This window comes from Heptranchias perlo, chromosome 9, assembly GCF_035084215.1.
Source record: "Heptranchias perlo isolate sHepPer1 chromosome 9, sHepPer1.hap1, whole genome shotgun sequence".
Classification (NCBI taxonomy): Eukaryota; Metazoa; Chordata; class Chondrichthyes; order Hexanchiformes; family Hexanchidae; genus Heptranchias; species Heptranchias perlo.
This window is the reverse complement of record NC_090333.1, coordinates 66,490,542-66,507,463: the sequence shown is the minus strand read 5'-3', so window position 1 is coordinate 66,507,463 and position 16,922 is coordinate 66,490,542. Positions and strand designations below refer to the sequence as shown.

The 16,922-nt window shown below is 40.6% G+C and overlaps 1 protein-coding gene across 1 annotated transcript in view; it reads left to right on the top strand.

Moving 5' to 3' along the window:
• The window catches only part of LOC137325501 (regulator of G-protein signaling 5-like), a 44,195-nt gene extending 30,044 nt beyond the window's left edge, over positions 1-14,151 (top strand). Inside the window, exons 3-5 of the mRNA XM_067990669.1 lie at positions 814-875; positions 8,701-8,867; positions 10,797-14,151. Of these exons, the coding sequence (XP_067846770.1) occupies positions 814-875; positions 8,701-8,867; positions 10,797-10,958 (391 nt within the window). The 3' untranslated portion in view covers positions 10,959-14,151. The remainder of the gene's footprint in view (positions 1-813; positions 876-8,700; positions 8,868-10,796) is intronic.
• The last annotated feature ends 2,771 nt before the right edge of the window (positions 14,152-16,922 follow it).

Below are 16,922 nucleotides of genomic sequence, written 5' to 3'. Positions count from 1 at the left end.
ACTTGTTACTTCAGTTTAGATTGAATTGATACATCAATAATTAAATAAACTTTGGTCTATTTTTAGCTTCTGGCTGTAGAATTCCTGATCCATAAATAACAAATTTGCTATGCGTTTAATACAACTAGAACTTGGAAACTTTGAGATGTTTAAACTCTTTGAAAATAGTTTTATTCAAAAGAGCATTATAGTTTCATAACCTGCTGCCATGTTGGATATTGTTGTGTGGAAGGTTTACAAACTAGATATCTTTGCTGGTAAACTGATTCTAAAAATGAACTAATGAAAACAATTTAACCGGTTTGGAAAACCTCAGCATTCGAAACCCTTCTATAAAAACTTACTTCATGGCCACAAAGCTGCAATTAAACTAAGCAAGGCATATAAAATGTAGTGTGGCTACTTAGAGAAGCCAAAATATGTAACTTCAGGAACACCTGTTGCAATATGCAAAACCCAAAGCAAGCTAATATCTCCTTCGTTGGCTCAGCGTCCATTTTTTCATTACACTTGTGCGAAGCACTTTGGGACTCTTTTCTACACCGTTTAGATGGAAGGTATTGTTGTAAAGGGGATACTTCTCCACAGTTCTTGAATGTGTAATATGCAGAAATGGGAAAAAAGTGCATCTCCTGTAGGCAGTCCGACAGCAGTTTATGACATAATACAGCCCGACAGGTATTTCTGAAATCGTATGATTGAAGCCTGGAGGAATCCAGTCACACTGTACAGAAATTGAATGTGAATTGGTAGGGGGCTCATTCACATTGAAGTATCCACTTTTTGTTTTGAAATGTGCTGTTTCTTTTGCAGGGCTTCCCAAATAGAGGTGCTGCAGTGGCGTGAATCTCTGGAGAAGCTCTTGATGAACAACTGTAAGTGACCCAATCTTCAATCTGATTCTGGTTTTATAAATCACAAGGATTTCAGTCAATTTACTTTTCTTTAAGATCTTAGATAAGTTAGTACAATGGAATCATCCAACAACAATGTGCATTTATATCGTGCCATTAACGTAATAAAAAGTCCCTAGGCACTCAACAGGAGCGTAATCAGACAAAAAAATTGACACCAAAGGAGACATTAGGACAAGTGGCCAAAAGCTTGATCAAAAAGGTAAGTTTTAAGGAGGAGAGAGAGGTGGAGAGGCAGAGAGGTTTAGGCAGGGAATTCAAAGCTTAGGACCTTGACAGCTGAAGGCACCATCACCAATGGTGGGGTGAAGGAAGTGGGGGATGGACAAGACACCATAACTAAGCAACGCAGAGTCCTCAGGGTAAGTAAGGCTGGAGGAAGATCCAACAGTAAATAGGCGATGGAGTTAACTTAGGCCGTTTAGTTAGATAGAAGATAAGGGGAAAGCGTTGTGTTTTCCTTGTTTGAAGCTGAACTCTTTTGACATGTAAAGAAGATAATAAAGATTTTACTGATGATAGGGTGGTGCAATGGGTTTGCATGTTGTCCTTTTACCTCTGAGACAAAGGCTTAAATCCAGCCCAAACTGATGGGATGAAAGTTTCCACACATTGCTGGGTGTAAGCGTCCTTCATGAAGTGAGTTTGAGCAGTCTCAATTCAGTTCCCGTGCGAATGAGCTGACAGCACAAACTGCTACGAGTACATGAGGGCGAAAGGAATAGAAGGATGTGACGATAGGGTGAGATGAAGTAAATAGAGTGGGAGGAGGCTCCTGTGGAGCATAAACACAGGCTCTGTTCTGTAAATTCTTTGTAGTTCTATGTAATAGTGACAACCTCGGAGAGGCCAAAAGGATGACTGGTATGGTCTACAATTTTTATTTTAAATCACACTGCTGTTGGGGGCATAGTCGGGGACATTTGCAAGACACTGAGCAAGTAGGATTGAGCCCTGATACTGCTGTCTCTCCACCCCCCCGCACTCTCCCCCCCCACCCCGAGTCCTGATGGTCTGCCTCTCTCTGCCCCCCCAATTATGGAGGAAGTTATCAGCTGTTACAGTAACCAATCAATACCACCTCCACACATTGGCACTTCCATTTAAAAAGTAGAGTCCGAAGTGTTTAAAGTCCTGGCGAGTGACTGAAACGCCAGCTAATTATGTGCCAACTGGGAATATCCTCCATAGTCAAGCAGACAAGGAGAGGCAAAGTACAGGGACTCACAGGGTAGAGAGAGGCAGTACCTGAAATGGATGAATTAAACAGGGGATAGAAGAAATCCAGGATAACACAGTAGTAGTGACTCACCTTCTTACAGGTCGGCTGCATTTATTATATCAATAATTGCAACCAAATTTAGAAGGTGGCATTTATACAAATAGATAAAATAAACATAAATAAAAACAGAAAATGCTAGAAATAGGAAAGCTTAACAAGAGGTACCCAATATTCTTCACAGGTAGAAATCGACGAGGTCCTTCTTTAAATGATGTCATTGGGGCCCGACTGCTAGTTTAACCAGTCTGAGTGGGGAAAGTTGCTGTGGCTTTCATGCCAGGTGATGCCATTGTGTGAGATGCACAGGGAGCAGAGCAGGGTCAGGAGACAGATTGTCCAGCATCAACAGCTCATAATCAGCCTGCCACATCAAAGGAGAAGGAGCAAAGCTGGAGCAAGGCAACAAAGAAGAAAGAAATGATAATTTATATAGCACCTAATCATGTCCTCAGGACATCTCAAAGTGCTGCACAACCAATCGATTGCTTTTGAATTGCAGTCGCTCCTGTTATATATACAAACACAACAGCCATTCTGCACTGGCACACAGCAAGATGCCCATTGGTGTTGCCGGTGTTGGTTGCAAGTGAAGAAGCATTTGTCTGGTTTCATAAGATAGCTCGGCTAAACGTGCTCACATTTTTCTTAATTTTGCAATGCATCTTAACAGCACTTCATTGTAAGCTGGGGGAAGCATCACAGAGAGAGAATCCACAGCACTCTGGCATTTGTTTGTGTACTTTCCAAATACACAGGCGTGTCCATGTTCCACCAGGGCACTCCGAATTGCTGCCAAAACAAAGGATTTGCCCTATGGCCTATTAAATGTGCCAAGCAAGAAATACCAAGCATACTGCCAACACACAGTACCTACATATTTCATGTTTATAGACTTGCATAAGGTGAATGCTACCCTGGATGCTTGAGTGACATACATTTTTCTCTTAATCCTTATTTTAATGTGTGTCTTTTTTGAACCTGTTTGCAGGAGAAGTCCACACATAATAGGCACCAGCATATATATACGGGGGAGCGGGCGGGAGGGGAAGAGGGGGTCACCTAATCTGTAACCCCTTTATAAAGAGAGGGCTCTGAAGATTTTGGGTGTGGAGGCAATAGAGAGACTCGGCGGGGGGGGGGGGGGGGGGAGGATGAGGTCAGAGGTTCATGGCTAGTATCTACCTTTGTTTATCATTCTTGATCTCCCTACGCGCTCACACACAGGCAGATATTGCAAAGCGACAAACTGCAATGTTTTGCCATGTAAGCTCTCTTTCAAGGCGTGTCTTGCTCCCAGCATTCTAAAATATGGCATTTTTCTGCTACTCAAGGTGCACAAGAGGAGGTGCCCAAGAGCCCAATTTGCAGCTTCAGCCAAGCACCTCATAGTACACCCACTCCCACAGTGGCAAGCAACAGATCTATTCATTCTGGGCTGGGTGGTGAATCAGTTAGCGAGTTACAGGAGGGAGCACTTGGTGAAGCACCGTACACAAGCAAGGAGGAGAAGCGTAGATGGAATTGGAGAAACCGCAACCCGCTGCCCAGTTTGAGGCTTCCTTCAGCTGTTGTGCCCAGGGATTTAAATCTCATGGGGCCTACCTGTAAACACAGTTTGTCATCTCAGCTTCCACGGTTCAACAACAACAACTTGCATTTATATAGCACCTTTAACATGGTAAAACATCCCGAGGTGCTTCACAGGAACGATTATCAAACACAATTTGACACCGAGCCACATAAGGAGATATTAGGACAGGTGACCAAAAGCTTGGTCAAAGAGGTAGGTTTTAAGGAGCGTTTTAAAGGAGGAGGGAGAGGTAGAGAGGCAGAGGGATGTCTCTTAGGGAGGGAATTCCAGAACTTGGGGCCTAAGGAGCTGGAAGCACAGCTGCCAATCCATGAAAATGGGCAACGCAGAAGAGGCCAGAATTGGAGGAGCGCAAAGATCACGCAGGCATATGAGATTGTACCTGAACAGCCTGCGCAACTTGGAGGCATCCAGCAAGGAATCCACAACCTACATCAGTGCAGTGCTGTATGATTGTCTAACCAAGCTACAGGCCAAGGTGGAGAGCATGGTCATTCTACACTCCTCTGCAGTGAAGCTCCCCTTGGGCAAGATCCAAGCTCAGCATTCAACATTGTTGACTATTCCTACGGAGTCCTGGCCGGCCTCCTGTCTTCCACCCTTCGAAGTCTCGTTCGCCCATCATCCCTGTGCTCGCTGACCTGCATTGGCTCCCGGTCCGGCAATGCCTCCATTTTAAAATTCTCAGGTGATCGTTGTGCATCTGACGTTCCTGATACTTAACTAAATGTGTCCTCCATTGTTTTCAAATTCCTCGACGGCTTTGCCCCTCCCTATCTCTGTAACCTCCTCCAGACCTACAACCCTCCGAAATCTCTGGGCTCCTTCAATTCTGGCCTCTTGCGCATCCCTGATTTTAATCGCTCCACCATTGGCGGCTGTGCCTTCAGCTGCCTAGGCCCTAAACTCTGGAATTCCCTCCCTAAACCTCTCCACCTCTCTACCTCTCTCTCCTCCTTTAAGATGCCCCTTAAAACCTACCTCTTCGACTAAGCTTTTGGTCATCTGTCCTAATATCTCCTTATGTGGCTCGACGTCAAATTTTGTTTGATATCGCACCTGTGAAGCGCCTTGGGACGTTTTACTACATTACAGGCACTATATAAATGCAAGTTGTTGTCGTTGTTGGGGGGCCAGATAATACACTGCTACCGCAACCTCACTGCTGTGTGTTGGTCTGCTCCCACACAGATTCCTGGCCGTGCTGAGGAAGTGCCTAGCAACAGGGGAATGAGCATGAGCAGATACAGGTGATGAAGGTGTCTCTTAGGGTGAAGCAACAATCACATCACCCAGCCATCCCACTCAGTTGTGTCATAGATGTGTCACTGTACAGGCAGGCCCAAGCAGACATTGTACCAATATCCTTGGTACCTACATTTGCAGGGACATCTACTGACCCAGTACAAGGAGCTACTAGGCCACATCCATTCATGGAGATAGACACTGAAACCAGCAGCCATTCACTTCACTTTGTCCTCCTGCTGGGGGAACACTTAGAAGGAGCACAGAGTTTGGAAGTGGAAGTCACAAACCATGCACGTTCACTAAGGGAGAACACACTGAACACACTTGCACTATACTGTAAGAGCTAATAATAATCAGGATATATAATACTGTAATGTGCCCTCCAGTTCTTTTGGTTTGAGTCAGATTAAGGTAATTGAAGAGAAATGCTGAAATAAACACAGTTGATCTGCTGACTGTTTTCCAGCATTTTCTGTTTTTATTTCAGATTTCCAGCATCTGCAGTATTTTGCTTTTGTTGAGGAGAAATGCTGTTACATTCTTGGGTTTAGATATACAATTAGGTGCTAATGGAGATGATGGTTTATTTGTCAAAGGCTGTGAGTACAAGTGCAGATAATTGTTGTGCATCAGACGTTCCAGATCTGTGACCTGCATGATCCAAGTCCAGGTCCAGAGATTTAGCAGATTCCTCCTACTGTTATTTGAAACAATTCAGTGGCATAAAAGTTCAAGTCAGTGATTACCTTAACAGTCGTTGTCATAGGAACAGGAGTAGGCCATTCAGCCCCTCGAGCCTGTTCCACCATTCAGTTAGATCATGGTTAATCTGTATCTTAACTCCATCTACCCGCTTTGGTTCCATAACCCTTAATACCCTTACCGAACAAAAATCTATCAATCTCAGTTTTGATATTTTCAATTGACCCCTGGCCTCAACAGCTTTTCAGGGGAGAGAGTTCCAGATTTCCACTAACCATTGTGTGAGGAAAACTACCTTTTGTGTCAGATCAGTTCCTAACTTGGAAGTGGCTTTCAGGTCTGGCTGCAGAACTTCACACAGTTCTGTGACAGCCTCCTGTAGAAAATTGCATTCTCCATAAGCAGCTTTCTTCAGATATGTCTAGATATGATTGTCTGGCCCTGTAAACACAGGAGGCAACGTAAGAGCAGGTCCTAACTGATTGCCTGAAGTGCAAACGCACATATCTGGTATGACTCTTCTTGTCCTCCTCTTCCACAACCTGCAATTACAAAGGAATGTCCAGAGGAATTCCTACGGCTCCTATTTCGGCAGCACATGATTAAATATCATTGAAGAACAGGCAGGTGCAACATGAAGAACTTCCGAGTAAGTTCTTTCTTAGCAAACAATTAAACAGCTAGACAGTTACAGCTATACAACAATACTGAAATAGGTGGAAACTAACAGAACAGCTAATCGCAACAAGTACAAAGAAATGTCTCCACTTTAAGAGAAAGAACCCAACCTATGAGAAAGTCTTTGCTATTCAGTTGCCGTTTTATGTGGGTGCTGGGCATCTGAAGCACTGTTCAGGCTCTCCGAATGCATCATCCAATTTAGATCATTTTGATGTCCTTAATGAGCCTAGCACAACACAGGCGCACGAGCTCTCATCACCACAGCACCTTCAGGACCACATTGTAGTGTGTCGCTCCCTGCCCGCTCCCCCAGCCTCCCACACCCCGAGCAGGCCTTAACATCCCATTATGTGAGCTACAAGTATCAGCTGTGGCTCAGTTGGTAGCACTCTTGCCTCTGAGTCAGAAGGTTGTGGGTTCAAAGTCCCACTCCACAGACTTAAGCACAAAATCTCGCTTCTGGTATAGTACTGAGGGAATGCTGCACCCTTGGAGGTGCTGTCCTTTGGATGAGTCGTTAAACTGATGTCCCGTCTGCCCTCTAAGGTAGATATAAAAGATCCCATGACACTATTTTGAAGAAGAGTGGGAGACTTCTCCCTTGTGTACTGGCCAATATTTACCCCTCAACTAACATCACTAAAACAGATTATCTGGTCATTATCATATTGCTGTTTGTGGGAGCTTGCCGTGCGCAAATTGGCTGCCGCATTTCCTACATTACAACAGTAACTACAAAGATACTTCATTGGCTGTAAAGTGTTTTGGGACTTTGTGAAAGGCACTATATAACTGCAAGTCTTTCTTTCTTTATCTGATTTGCAGCAATCACATTATCCAGCTCAAAGTGAACTCTGAAACTGACCTTCATTTCCAGTGTTGGTTCAATTACTTCACCTGTGTTCCTCTCATCATCTATTGCTTTCTATTCAATCAATGGAAAGTACTCTTTGAACCTCAAACTTATTTCATTCTGCAGGACAAAACAACAACTTCGAAATAGATTACACATCCAAAATGACACTGCATCTCAGAGGAGTATGCATTTGGAAGCATTTTCAGTTCATTGCTTGGAGACAGTTCCTGTATGAGCTGATAAGAAGCTTAAAACCAAAATTTTATTTCTCAGCAGACAACCTTTCTTCATCCAGGACTTGTTTCTCTGTTGTTGAACTTGCTTCTTAGACTATCAATAACTACACTGCTGGAAATGTGGCCACAGTAGGCTAGAATGTGATAAAAGCCACATGCAAAGAATTCTGTTGGGGAAAAAAGTAGGATTTTACACAAAGTCTGAGTTTTCCTTCAATTTCTTCCTTACTAAATAAACAGGAACATGAGTATTGTGGATTCTATTTTATTCTTTAAGTCCTTACAGTTCTAAAAAGTGTTAGCATTTCCAACCCTTAAAAGGCTCTACAATGCAATATCCTTGTATCCAAAGTTACTATTATCAGGAATGACCACTGGATAGGAACTATGAAAGCATAGAATCGGGTCAGAAATGTTGAATCTTAGTAACACTGCTGCGCATTTTGTAAAGCTAAACATTCCTTCGACATATGCATTTTCAGTTATACTATTTGGACATTATAATGATTTTGTTCACTCGATATTCTTATAATAGCAATACAATATCAGTGCAATAGGAATTCATAGACGATAACATCTACAAAACTTTTAACAATCATGAGTCACTACTGTATTTGCCATAGTGACTCTCGACCTTCTTTCTAAATATACACTTTGGGACCAAACTCCGTTAAAGGATCACTGAGGGCTAACCGAGCCAAACACTGCATTTGATGCAAGGTTCACTGTGGTGCTCCTTATCTGAAGATTTTAGAAAGTAAAGGGCAATTTGTTATCATTCCTTTATTCTACTTATGTTGGTGCTCCTTTTGGACTGAAAGTGGCACTTTCTGGAAGTACTTTGGGATCGAGCACAGTCTAGAGGCTATATTTCACCTACAGAGTTGAACCCAAACGTTGCTCGCTTCAGGAGATGTTTGGCCGGTGGTCTCTTGAGTTATTTGTCTTCTGCTGACATCTGGCCAGTTTTGCGTCAATGATTCATATCAAAACAGTTATCAAACCTTCTCATATATGGTATCAAACACACATGGCCAAGAATGTCAAGCACCGTCGCCAGATTTACACTACAGCCGAATGAAAATGCTTGTGATTAAGTCATGAAATATGCTTGTTTAATCTATTGCAGCTGATGGCTGTGGTGAAACATGATAAACTTAGAAAGATTCTTTCCATTTGTTTATTTCCAGATGGCCTGGCTGCCTTCAAAGCTTTCCTCCAGTCAGAGCACAGCGAGGAGAACATCGAGTTCTGGCTGGCCTGCGAGGACTATAAGACAACCAAGTCACCCGTTAAGCTGGCCTCCAAGGCGAAGAAGATCTATGAAGATTTCATGGAAAAAGAAGCTCCTAAAGAGGTTAGGCAGTCATCACAAGTACAGGTTTAGACGTGGCTTTGCTTGGACAGGGGTGAATAACACCCTTTATAACTGAACAAGTAGAATCTGTTATTACATTCCTTCACTCACGCATCATGCCTTTCATTCTTCCGTCCTCATCAGCAAGAATTACATATAGAATTACATAGAATGTACAGCACAGAAACAGGCCATTCAGCCCAACAGGTCCATGCCAGTGTTTATGCTCCACATGAGCCTCCTCCCTCCCTACTTCAACTAACTCTATCAGCATATCCTTCCATTCCTTTCTCCCTCGTGTGTTTATCTAGCTTCCCCTTAAATGCATCTATGCTAAGTCGCCTCAACTACTCCTTGTGGTAGCGAGTTCCACATTCTAACCACTCTCTGGGTAAAGAAGTTTCTCCTGAATCCCCTGCTGGATTTCTTAGTGACTATCTTATATTTATGGCCCCGAGTTCTGTTCTCCCCCGCAAGTGGAAACATCTTCTCTACATCTACCCTGTCAAACCCTTTCATAATCTTAAAGACTTCTATCAGGTCACCCCTCAGTCTTCGCTTTTCAAGAGAAAAGAGCCACAGCCTGTTCAGCCTTCCCTGATAGGTATAACCTCTCAGTTCTGATATCATCCTAGTAAATTTTTTTGCACCTTCCCAATGCGTCTATATCCTTTTTATAAATGGAGACCAGAACTGTTCACAGTACTCCAGGCGTGGTCTAACCAAGGTTCTATGCACGTTGAACAGAACTTTTTTGCTTTTCAATTTTATCCCTCCAGAAATGAACCCCAGTGCTTGGTTGGCTTTTTTTTTAATGGACTTATTAACCTATATTGCTACATTTAGTGACTTGTGTACCTGTACTCCCAGATCTCCCTGCTCCTCTACCCCATTTAGACTCTTATTATCCAAGCAGTATGTGGCCTCCTTATTCTTACTACCAAAATGTAATATCTCACTCAGAAGATCACCCTAAGTAAAAAAATCTAGTGCAATAGCAACATTGTAGGGATCAGCATTTACATATATTTGTGCTTCAGATAAAGAGTTGAAATCAGAATGCTCAAACTTTTTTTCAAGCACTGTAATGATTGAGTCAGTTCATTATAAAACTATTAAAAAAAAAATCAAAAAACTATATCAGTTAGAAGATTTTGAATTCGAATGACGGCAAAAGCAGCCTCACACGGCTCTATAGGAGTATTAAAGCACTGTCTGTATTTATAATAGTCTAAGGCAGAAAAATATGCAGCTGATGAGATCTAAGCTTGCTTGGTCCTGGGAAACTAGACTGTCCTCACAGGAAGATATAAAAGTAGAATTTTATCATAACTTTATAAGAAATTTAAGCAATGGTGACGTTAGAAAACATGTCCATCTTAACATCTGGAATGTACTAGTTCTCTTCACTGATGACCATTGTGTTTCACAACACCATGTCTGCTGTCACGCTGTATAATTACATGGTCAAGTATTATGCAGGCTGTCCATTGTAAGCTCTGCTCACAAAAACCATGATCTATTTGCAAAAAAAAGTACAGTTTTGCAAAACATTACTAATTAGTGTTACAGAGGATAATTGGTGATGGAATATAATGTTTATTCAACTTGTGAAGAAGACTGTTCAAACTTTCTTAAAACTGCCTTTCATGAGAAGTAATCCTCATGAAAATGGTTCCCATTGTCTATTAAGGACTCTCCTTTTCTTGACTTTTTTTCTAGACCTTTAAAGCTCTTCAGAAGCATTAAAAATGCAAAGATTGCAAGAAACATTCAGCTTTCAACCATTTGGAATACCCAAATGTGCTTGTTTATAAAACAAGACTATCTGACTTTAACCCAAACATTCCCAATGGCCTTACTGCTCTACAAATTATGCTCTGCAATGTAATAAGAGCACGTATTGAGTTTTTGCCTTTTCTTCTGCAGATCAATGTTGACTACTACACCAAAGAGGTCACCATGAAGAGCCTTGTTGATCCTTCGGCATCGACCTTTGAACTGGCACAGAAGAGAGTGCTCAGTTTGATGGAGAAGGATTCTTTCAGCAGGTTTCTGAGATCTGAAATCTATCTGGAGCTGATAAAGTAGCAACATAACTGGGCTGTGCAAAGTGTAGATGGAGTGGGACCATCGGTCTCCTCACAGAGTCAGTAATTGAATATCCCTCACTGCTGTTAGCCAAATAAAACTATTATTCCAAGTGTTTTTTCTTTAAAACTTTGAGCACCATACTGACATCATTTAAATCTAACACTTGTTTTTGCATAGCCCTAAAATAAACAGGCACCATTTTGGCAATTGTTTGTACCTTTAATGTTGTACTTGTCTTTAATTTGTGTTTTCTTCTTCTGTATTTTTCCTATGAGATTATACCTAGTGATAAATAATCATGTGGCTTCAAACAAATTATTGGGCAAATCAAACCATTCCTTTAGAATTCTTATCAACATCATGACAAGAATCTGGAAAAAGGTTTTGAAAAAAAATTATTATGAGGAAACATCTTTCATCTTCTCTTTACTGAGAAAACAGGAGCTCTGTGTTGGTGCAGCAAATGCTACGGAAAGTGTTTTATTGGAATCATCAAAAGGTTTCTATATTTACTCATGAAGTGTGCTATAAACATTTAACACTATACTGCAGAGAGTGTTCCTATAATCTCCTAAACCACGATGAATATTCAGATAGTTTGCTTTAATATGCAGAATCACTGGCAATGTGCAGAGTAAGCAATGCAAGTATCAGCAGATGCAGCCCTCATGCTCGTATAGCTTTACTGAGATACAAGCCTTGGTAAACCATTTACTCTGGCAGTTTACACTGACCACCTGATCATAGTATGTGATGAGGTGAGGTGTGGCTATTCCATCTAAATTGTAGACTGCATTGTACATTTAAAGTAAGACAGCCTGTACACTAGGTCATCCGGTCACACAAAAGCGTTTTGTTACAACATACATAAGGTACTTCATCTCCCTATTTTGTCTGAAAATTAAATTCCAATAAACTTCATATTCTTAGGTCAGAATGTGCGGATTATATTTCAAAAATTGTGCATCTCTGATATAAAATGTCCACTGTCCTGTTTTGATGATAACGTCCCCTTTGCCTTTTATCAGTGATGGCCTCCACACCTGTGCAGTGGCTTCACTCTGACAGAATGGGGGCCATTTATCGTGAACAGGAAGAAGGAAAAAAGTATCTTGTAAAGGCAGTATTGTTCAAAGTAATGGGGTGCACGACAAACGTAAAGCAGAATCCTTTTTCATTTTGGCCCAGTACACATACTGATGTTTGTATTACTGATATACATACCGATCCCAAACAAATTTAGGATGTTAGCCAAATCCATTCATTTGTTATACTGTAAAACATGTTTCAGTAAATGGTTATCTGCAGTAAAGGAACACTGGCATGAGAGTTAGGATCACCCTACATACCCAAATAATCACAGTGCTGTGCATTTTTGCTGTGTTGTTTCTTTCACAAGTGCTTTAATCATTAAAAATGACCCAACTGATTAGGAGGGAGTGGAGTTTGAGTGTATTTTTCTGTTTTCAGCATTCAGTGCCCAAAGGAGAAATTGTACCTTCGAATTGCAGTTTTACTTCTGGATTTTAATTTTTTACAGGATAGGAGACAAATCAAACACATGAAAAATAACATTATAAGAATGTCAGGAATTTATATTTTTGCAAGGAGGTAGGGAGTGGAGTCAAAGTGAATGGATGGTGCTGCATTAATTCCTTAATGATCTACAGTACTTCAGTGGCAACATGGCAGTGTATCATAGAGACTTCACTGGGGGTGGAGGGGGGGTCTATGGGGGCTGGTGGAGGGCTGCGGTATTGCCTGTTTAATCAAGTCATTTCAATCAAATTTTGTTTAAGGAACTGCGAAAGAGAAAAACTTTGAGGCTCAACATGGATACTACTGACCATTACAATCAATTAACTCAATATACCCAATACAACTTTACACTCAAACAAAGTAATCAAAAAAAGTCTGCCAGGATTCATGGTTAATGACCTGCTGTAAATTGTCCATATACAATCTATACCAACATGTCCATATACAATCTATACCAACAACATGTCCATATACAATCTATGCCAACAACATGTCCATATACAATCTATGCCAACAACATGTCCATATACAATCTATGCCAACAACATGTCCATATACAATCTATACCAACATGTCCATATACAATCTATACCAACAACATGTCCATATACAATCTATGCCAACAACATGTCCATATACAATCTATACCAACATGTCCATATACAATCTATACCAACAACATGTCCTTATACAATTTATGCCAACAACATGTCCATATACAATCTATACCAACATGTCCATATACATTTTATACCAGCTATTTATTTTGATTTTAAAAGGTTCCAAAATATCATTTAAATTTATACAAGGGAATTATTTGTGTCATTTTTGAACATCAGCTGACAATGAAAATAAAAAAGAATAGTCTCAACACTGTCACTGAACAATTTACAGCAGCATTTATTCTTCTCTTGCACGTTTATGCCTGGGAACATATTGTTTCTCCTTTTATGATGGGTTATCTTCCACTGATGCTAAGATTAAACCAACTCAGTCATGGAATAGCTGGAATGTGTTGGATGACTGGAAGGAAAGCAAGAGAGGATGGAGGTGAAAGGGTGTAGAAAGTAGCACTTGTTAATTTCACACGTACTGTATTGTGCTATAATAAGTTGAGCATTTTAAGAAGGGAAATGTCTGAGGGAAGCCAAATAATCAAATATTAATGGAGTTGGGCCCTTACAATTATCATTCGTCTCATACTCAGTAACAACTTAATATGGCACCACATTTCATGAACCGTCCGATTGAATGAATTCATTTTGTACATCAAATCATCTGACTAAATAGTTTGAATTTAAAAGGGAGATCCTTGTGCTGTCATGTTAAGCAGTTACACAGTCAAATTAATATTAATACAGAACTGCATAATTTCACAACAATGACTCACATTTTCTTTGCTGGAAATTAGCATAAACTAACACACTGTAATTTCCATACTGTCCTCATGTTATCAGTTATTGTATTGCATTCTGTTAAAAATAAACTATTAGCACACACACACACACACACACACACAGAAACACAAAAGGAAGTCCGAGAAAGGTTGCTCTCACCATCAGCAGTTGTATACTCAAACGATGAAAGGAATGATTTGTCTGCATTGTATTCCTTGTCCATCTAATAAACTATGTCTACAATGTTAACCAAACTACTTAAAGTGAATACTTAAGAGTTGATTCCTATACTCTGAATTGTGCAGTCAGTGCATGCCCATTATTAAATGTACTCCATGTAATGCACGCGTGTTATTATTCCAGTGCTCACAGTCTTATCATGAAGGTTGATCTCATATTAAGAGTTTCAGTAAATGCTTCATTAGTTCTATTGGTGCGGTGAGAGGTTAGTGAGAAACCTAGGTAAAGGGCCAAAGCCCATGGTGCAGGACACTACCAAGGTTGAAAAGAGCAGGGGCCAATGAAGCAGCAGTGATTTGGTGCTATCAAGCTAGAGGTGCGGCATTAGTATAAAATATCATCATTTTTGCCTTAGAATGAACTATTCAGTTTTGCACAAAATGGGAACGTTTTTGGTATCAAAACACACACTTGGGCAATAGTTCATATCAAGCTCTACCTAATTTAGCAGTATTAGCCAGTGTTTTTCCCTCCTTTTTCCTTGCCAGTAAGAAGATGACACTATTGACTTAACATGGGTGACAATTTGTCAAAGTTTGCTTTGACTGATAATTGTTTAGACTGAACAGTTGCTGGCTGGTAGGCTTGATACTTAATTGTGAGAATCCATTTGTGCTGAGCTGCATCAGATGGGGGTTAAACCGCACCGCCTTAAAGCCAGAAACTAGTGCCAAATTGGGACAATTATCTTGACAATCACCATCCAAAATCAGTGTTTTATGTTTTAATAAATGGAAATCATTTCTGAAGCCAGAATCATAAATCAATCACATGAGAGTCATGGTACTAAATCGTCAAATCAGACTGTTACTTAGTTTTCAGTTTAAAATCTAAATGAAGCGATTACTGAAATTCTAACTATTACTCGTTATTAAAAGTTAACTTTTTCATTATTATTATGCTTTGTATGCAACATGTATTGCTCCAATGGTTTGAACTCCTCACGACCTGACAGCCTCTATTGATTATATAATGCCATGAATGGTTTGCTGAAGGGGGACAGGTTGGAGTATTGTCCAGATGTGATTGACGCTAAACTGATGTGCATTTACACTCTCCACTTCACACCCTGATGACTGTTTTCTTCTGAAAAATGGATGAATCTTTAATCTGGGTAACTGGCTGCACAAGAAATCGTCCATGTGTTCATTTATAGATAGCAAGCGTTTTAATCATAAGACGAAGAAAAACCCAGCTTCCCATCACAAGGGTGATGTTCAAGGCATTATATCATCATAGCAATGACTTTAAAAATGCTCATTAAATGGTGATTATATATCCATGAACTGCATTAAAAACAATGCTTCACTTTGAGCTTAATTCAATTCAGAAGCAAGCCTTAAGCCACCAATTAGCAAGAGCTTCATGTTAATTTTATGAAGTGTTCATTCGGGAGTTCAGCTCTATAACTGAAACAGTTGAATCGATATGGGTGTAATAATTATCCTTTTCTTGTTATCTGAGCGTTAATGTACTGTTAAAGCTGACGAAAGATTGCAGTGGCCTTTTCATGCATTCTGTCATATCTTGGAAGAGTTAAAAACCTAATGAAGTAAACACGTATCTCTATACCAAAATATGCCTAATTTCTTCTGCGAAAATTAATAAATTTTCTTATAAACTGATCCTGATGGGTTCAAACAGTCACTGAATGAACTCATGCTCTTCATGAATCTGCAGTGAGGTTCCACTGTGTGAGTTCCACTGCCCACCACAACGAAAATACTTGCAATATTCACAACACAGTGAAAAGTCCAGTTAATTACACTCCTGTAACTGAACTGTGGGAATGAAAACCGATGAGGTTACAATAATCACTTGGTTTACTGCTAAATTACCCTTTCAATTATCTTTGAAATCATTCATTAAAATTAAATACCATGAATTCTCTTGACAGCTCAGTGGGTAAATGCATTTCTTAGCACTGAGCCATGCATATCAAGAAGATTCTTGGTCTGTGTTGAGTTAGTTAATCCAACATGTGATGCCAGTGGAGATGCTGCAGTTAGTGTCATCATTCTTAGGCTGGAAAGGGTGTGGGAGGGAGTGAGTCCAAAACTAGGGTCCATAAATATATAAGATAGTCACTAATAAATCCAATAAATTATTCAGGAGAAACTTCTTTACCCAGAGAGTAGTTAGAATGTGGAATTTGCTACCACAAGGAGCAGTTGAGACAAATAGCATAGATGCATTTACGTGAAGCTAGATAAGTACTTGAGGGAGAAAGGGATAGAAGGACAGGCTGATAGGATGAGATGAAGTAGGGTGGGTGGAGGCTTGTGTGGAGCATAAACACCGGCACAGATTAGTTGGGCTGAATGGCCAGTTTCTGTGCTGTAAATTCTAAGTAATTCTATGTAAATTAGCCATGATTCCCACTGGTGATCACAATCCATTGTCCCATGCCAGAAAGTTCATGGGTGGATGGACTCTGGACAGGTTATGATAGCCACAGTGGTTGGAAAGCTGGCCAACACTCAGATGCGAGTTCACATATGAAGAAAGGCTATGTGAGTAAGATAGTTGAGGGCTGTCAGCACCCAAAAAAAGTTGCTGCTCCCTAAAGTGGAGAAGGGAGAAAAACAAAATCAGGTGGGATCATGAATTCCTCTCAAAATATGAAACTAAAAACTGTAGGCCTGATTTTAACTCTGGGCCAGTTTTGGGCGGGTAGACAAAGGTATAAGTTAGAAACTCACCCACCGCTCCAGAAATGAGGTCCGGTATATTGTAACTCCCGGGCCTCACATAAATCCCACAGGCTGACTTCCCACTTGTTCCG